At 54.4% G+C, this 6000-nt stretch overlaps 1 protein-coding gene across 1 annotated transcript in view; it reads left to right on the top strand.

Annotated features, from left to right (window-relative positions):
- The window catches only part of ZMIZ1 (zinc finger MIZ-type containing 1), a 228870-nt gene that overhangs the window by 191721 nt on the left and 31149 nt on the right, over positions 1-6000 (top strand). The window contains 1 exon segment of the mRNA XM_039872214.1: positions 5789-5933. Coding sequence (XP_039728148.1) covers positions 5789-5933 — 145 coding nt within the window.

Below are 6000 nucleotides of genomic sequence, written 5' to 3' on the forward strand. Positions count from 1 at the left end.
TCCCCGACCTGGCTCATTGTCTGCTAGCTATAGGCTGGTCTGGAAAATGCAGCTCCACCCTCCCTACCTGGAGACTAGGCCATTGCCTCAACGAGAGAGTGCAGCCTCTTCCTTCGGCTGCTGCTCCTGTAAGACCGGCACCCAAGTGCTAGTCCATTAGCCCTTCCTGGGCATCTGCTCCGCCAGGAACTGCAGGTGCAAATGCCGGGCAGGTCAGTGTCCCCAGGTGGGCACATCTGGGACAAGCCGGATCTAAAACTCGTCACAGTTCTACTTCAGACCTGCCCTCACTCTTAATCTGATTTCCTTTTTTTTTTTTTTTTTTTGTCCCTGAAGGGTGCTGGTGGCTAATGGCTGCAGGGGAAGTAGCCAGGAATGTCTTGGGGAGCAAATGTCTATCGGATCTTGGCTCTCCCTCGGTGTCTTCCCTCAGACCTATGTCCTGCACCCCTCTGATTCTCAGACCCAGAATGCACTTTCACTTCTTTCTCTGAGTTCATACTGACCTAGCTGTGTCACCCACTGGTGCCGGGGCCCTGAGATATATCCGCTGGATCCCATTACTAGACGATGCCTCCCGTTGTCACACACATCACTATTTTATGTACCACTAGGAAGGAAAAACACGCCACCAGTCAAACCATGATACAGCATCTACTGTAAGACACATGCTGCTAACAGATGACCTTAGTTGTTTAAGTCCGTGGCAGGCCTGGAATGGAAAACCTAGTATCCCTTGTGGCTTCCTAGGTAAGTCAGCTCCAGGGAAAAGTGCAGGCAATGGGAACTTGAGAGGTCAACCCATCATGTCTTCTCCCTGGTTGGAATCTCTCAGGATTGTTGCTTCCCCTGTGGATGTGGGGAACTTGGCTGCTAAAGGCCAGGGCTCTAGACTGTGCCAAGTGAGATATCTGGGCCTGGATCATGAGCTGTTCTGGATCCTAAGGGACCTGCCCACCCCACGCCCATTCATGATGTGCCACTAGCTTGGGAAGCTGAGCTCTGCCCTATCTCTAGGGTGTACCACCAGGGACCTCAGGGAAGCCAGAATATGTCCCCTCTAGGGCCACAGACACCTTTCCACTGGCTGAATTAGAGGCAGAGCTGCTTCTGAAAGGGGAATTGATTTTTACTTCTTGTGTCTCAAGCAAAGCAGACACAGTATGGTCCTCATTCTGCCCCTCGGCACCTAACTTGGGGCTGCTCTGCAGTGCCTATAGCTGAGGGCAACAGGTGCTTCTAGTTGTCTACTCAGGGTCCTGTGAACTTCTGAGCTGCACAGCTGCCCAGTTCATTTGTTTCTATGTTCCATGGTCAGAGGTGGACAGAGACACCAAGGCCCCGTAACCATCCTGGCGGTCACTCATCTACCAACCAAGGTCAATAACACTGATTGTCATTTTAACAAACACGTGTCTAGCACCTGCTATGTTGTCTGGTGCTGTTCCTGCACTTCATCATAGTAACTTGGCTCATCCTAACAATTATGAGTAGGGGGCAGAATTACCACCCGCTCATTTCAGAAGTAAGGAAACTGAGGCATAGGAAAGTTAGATGAGTTGTTGGAGGTGTCACATGGGTGGTAGACACAGAGCTGGGATCAGGTCTTGCAGATTAGTTCCAGAGTTGGTGCCTTTCCAGCTTTCCCAGTGTTAAGCGAGGCAGTGATGGGTATGGGATTGAGGGGCTGTTTGTCTGGGGCTGTGTGGGTTACAGGGTCCCTTGGTCTCCACGCATTCTCCCTCCCTTTCCGGCTTGTGCATGGATACCCCTGCAGTTGATTGACAATACTCATTTACAGCTCACGTCCACTCTCTGAGGCAGGCAGCTTCTTTACAGATGGGGACATTGGAACTCCACATGGTGAAGCAGCCTGTGTGAAATCTTGGAGCTAGAGAGTGGCAGGACACAGTTCAAGCCCCATCTATGGGACTTCAGAGCCAGGACACTTAGCCCGCGCTTCCCACAGCCTGCTGGCTTTTGTCCCCTCCTCTCCCTTCTCCTGAGCGGTGTGGCACTAGTACCCATCAGGGCTGCCTTGACACCTTCTGGAGGGGTCTAGGATGGCTTCCTCCCATTCATGAGGTGCTTTACTGTCTGCGGGGAACAGAGCACATTTGCAGATGTCTCCCCTGCTCTCCAAAGACCACACACAATGCTTTCAGGGACTCCATGCTTACTATGTACCATACTGCTTTACATATTGCATAGGTGGTGTCATTTGAACATCATAGTAATCCTAAAGAGTGAGCATTAGTATTAACGGATCAAGAAACTGAGGCCCAGAGAGCTTCTATAATTTGCCTGAGGTCACATAGCTCTAAATGGTAGGAACTCAGACTGTTAGGATGAGTGGTGCTCATCAGAGGAGGTGAAGGGTGGCCTCAAAGAGTGCCCGGGCAGTAGGAGGGGCACTCCTGACCCTGCCTGCTCAGCTTAGGATGGCTAGTGTCCCTCTAAAATTCTTCCCATGGTTGGTGTGCTCTGTGCACATCACACCAGACCTTTTCCATCCCTCCCACCCCATTCTGGGACTCTTCATGCCTGGTGCTCCTTCCTAGTCCCAGAGCCTGCGCTCAGTGATCCCTTTTCATACTCTGCCTCAATGAGTTTCCAGAGCAGAGACATGCAGGACAAAAGAGAAATGCAGGCAGGACATGCCTCATCAGAGAGGCAAGCTTAGCTCAGCCATGTATAAACAGTCAGATCCGGCACACACGCAGACACACACCCAGACAACCAGACACCCAGACACCCACCCCACTGTGCAGGCTCTGTGCTCTTGTCATCCCCTAACCTACCTCCTGCCTGTTGGTCCTTCTAGTTCTGACAATGCCCAGACTCCCTTTTTGACTGCACATTCCCATGTGTTGTCATTAACTGGTGTTTGCCTCAGAACAGCCCATGTTGGTTTGCACCATGATGAGAGCATGCACTGGGTCTGCCCGCCGTGCATCCTCCCACCATGTGTCTGCCAGTGTGCCACTGTGATTACCGGCCGCTCAGGCCAAGGAGGTGAGGGGTGGTGCTTCCTCGCTCCCCACGCTTTCCCTCTTGGTTGTGGAAACGTGGCTGTCCTGGCATCTTTGTTGTGCCGTGACTGCCTCATACACACATCCCATCTCTTCACAGTATCTCAGGCCCTGCTACGCCACCGGCCTCCCTTTATTTTATTCCCTTTAAGGAAAATCACTCCAATAATGATAGGAAGATGAGAGCTGTTCTTGACCAAGTAGGGGGTTCGCCCGTGACATTGAAGGAAAACTCTGAATGCCCCCATGGAGCCTCCCATCCCTCCTACGTGGCATGGTGGCCCCCGAAGGAGTGAGAGCTAGGAGGGGCGGCTCAGGCAGGGCGGGCAGCGGGCGTACCATCTGTGGCCGTCCTTTGTGCTGGCAGCCGAGCAGTCCCTCCATCTCTGCGATCCAGTGCCTCGTGCTTGGCGTACTAATGAGTTTCCAGATGCCCAGTGCCCCCCGCACAAGAAGCAGTAACTAGGGGCCTGGGAGAAGAATGGAGCAATCTGGAAATTCATTCGTTTGTTCCAGCCTGTCTGAATAGGCTGTTTCCCCCTCCAGCTGCTGCAGATGTGTGCTGGGCACCCGCTCTAGGGGCTTTTTGCCATGGTTTCTGGGCAAACACATGCCAGGCTGGGGGCTTCTACTCTCTAGTACCCTCCTTGCTGTGCAGGGTGGCAGGTGAGCCCCACAAGAGAGCGACAAGATACGTCTTTTGAGAAACAGGTGCCCTTTTGGGAGAGAGCACAGGCTGGATTTTGGCCCCCACATGCTTCTTTGGTCAGGCGTCTTTGCACACCACACAAGCTGAACAGGGGCCAGCAACCCCAGTGGGACCCCTCGCCACCCCACCCCATTTCGTGCAAGAACCACTGACCTTCCCTTGCCCTTGGGCCCCCAGCTCGCCCCTGGGAATGTGTGCACCTCCCTTCTGGCCAGCTCACAGCAGAACTAGATGGACGGGGTTCTTCTGCTCATCCTAAAAGCTGCCTCTTGGCCCCTGCCCACTCAGTGAGGGGCAGGAAAAGACCCAAGTTGCTGGGCCCCACTTGCTTCCTACTCCTGAAAGAGCTTGCCTGGGCAGGGGTAGAGCCTGGCAGAGCCTCAAAGGGTCCCTAGCCCTGCCTCTCAGAACCTTGGGCTGACAGGGAACCCTGTCCAGGATCTGAGTGGTTTGAAGTGGCAGCCCTGCCCAGCCACTCTGGGGCATTGTGTATATGGGCGTCTTCCCTAGTGCTGGCTAAATGAGGCCTGAAGGGTTCCTCTTAGAATTGGGGGGCTAGGACTATGCCACTTGGCTTTTGCCTTCTGCCACTTGGCTTTTGCCTTTCATCTTCTCAACATTCTGGTCCAGCCTTGGGCTGCACCAACACGGCATGGGGCAGGGGCACCATCTGTGTCTCTACTCATCACTGGCTGTGTTACTGTGAGTGAGTGACAACACCTGCCTGAGCCTCAGTCTGCTCATCTGTAGAGTGAGGATAATAGCTGATGTCCTGGATCATACCGAGCAGATCCTAGGAAAGGATGCAGAAGCATCTTGCACTGCTTCCAGATGGAAGACCCTGGAAATGAGGGAGTGGGCTGTGCATCTGGCCAAGAGGCTGAGCAATTCTAGGTTCAAAAGGCTCCTCCTGACCACCTGACCAGGTTGGCTACTTTCAGAACTCTCAGATCAGCCTGGATGAAGTACTCGTGGCAGGACTGGGGCATTGGCTAGGGTGCGGTCACCCCTTTTCGCTTCTGCATAGTCTCAGCAGTTCCCCCATCTGCCCCTCACCACAGCCCTGGGAGGAAGGCAGGGCAAGAGTCATTACTCCTCTTCCCCTGCAAGCAAACCGAGGCCCAGCGAGGGTCTGTGAGCTCCTTAGGGTCACACAGCCTTCCGGACTCTGCACTCCCTCCACAATTTCACTCCCCGATGCACTCCCTGGAAGAACTGGCCAGGGTGTGTTTGACCCTCTGGTGGCCACACTGGAATAGTGAAGGACAAAAGAAAGTTGTACTTTTTCCCAGCACCCAAATAATTCTAGCTGCTTTTCTCTTGGTTTTGAAGGCCTCGCCAAGCCTGGATATGGAGGGTTCTCATGTGCCTCTGTTGCCTCTGGGGACTCTAACTTGGGCATCACCCCACCCCTGAGCCACCCTCTGCCCTGGAAATCCTTTGTCCTCCCTAACCTTCTGCCCAGCAGTGCAGCAGACCAGAAGGTGTGTGCGCACATGCTCTGCAGGGCCCTTTGTGGGGAGGAGTTTCAGGGAGAACCTGCAGGCACTCCTGGGATTGTCAACAGGCACCAGGAAGGCTCCGGATTTTGTTTAAACCTTGTGTTTTGGCCCCACCCATGGGGAGAAGTCACGTTGAGCTGCTTGTCTAGAATCCAGGGGGCGGGCTTCACTGAGAAGTCTGGGGGCAGCCAGTAGTTCGTAAACTTGGGCCACACAAGGTCTTCGTTTGGCTCCGTCTGGCTCTTCCTTGAGCATCATCTCTGCTGTCCCCTACGTCATCTTGACTCTCCTCTTTGCCGTTAAAATCACGCTCCTCTGATCTACAGCAACGGAAGCTTTTTAGTCCTCCTTCGGGGGTGTTAGTTCTACTCGACAAGTAAGAGCACTGAGGCCTCCTGAGCAGGCTTAGTGACTCTCCTGGTGTCACACAAAGGTGAGACCAAAGCCAGTGTCGACAAGAACCACTTTGGGAGGCTGAGATGGGGGCGGGAGTGTCAGGGTGTGGTGGCCGAGGTGCCCACTGACCATCCTGTCCTTCCTTGCAGCCCTGCTGTCCTCCTGGTGCGAGGAGCTCGGCCGCCTGCTGCTGCTCCGACATCAGAAAAGCCGCCAGAGCGACCCCCCCGGGAAACTCCCCATGCAGCCCCCCCTCAACTCCATGAGCTCCATGAAACCCACTCTGTCACACAGGTGAGTGGGTGCATGCCCCCAGGGCTGGGCGGGGGGCTTCTTGGGTGTGTGCTGGGCAGCCACCCCT

The sequence above is a fragment of the Pteropus medius genome, unplaced genomic scaffold (assembly GCF_902729225.1).
Source record: "Pteropus medius unplaced genomic scaffold, Ma_sr-lr_union100, whole genome shotgun sequence".
NCBI lineage: Eukaryota > Metazoa > Chordata > Mammalia > Chiroptera > Pteropodidae > Pteropus > Pteropus medius.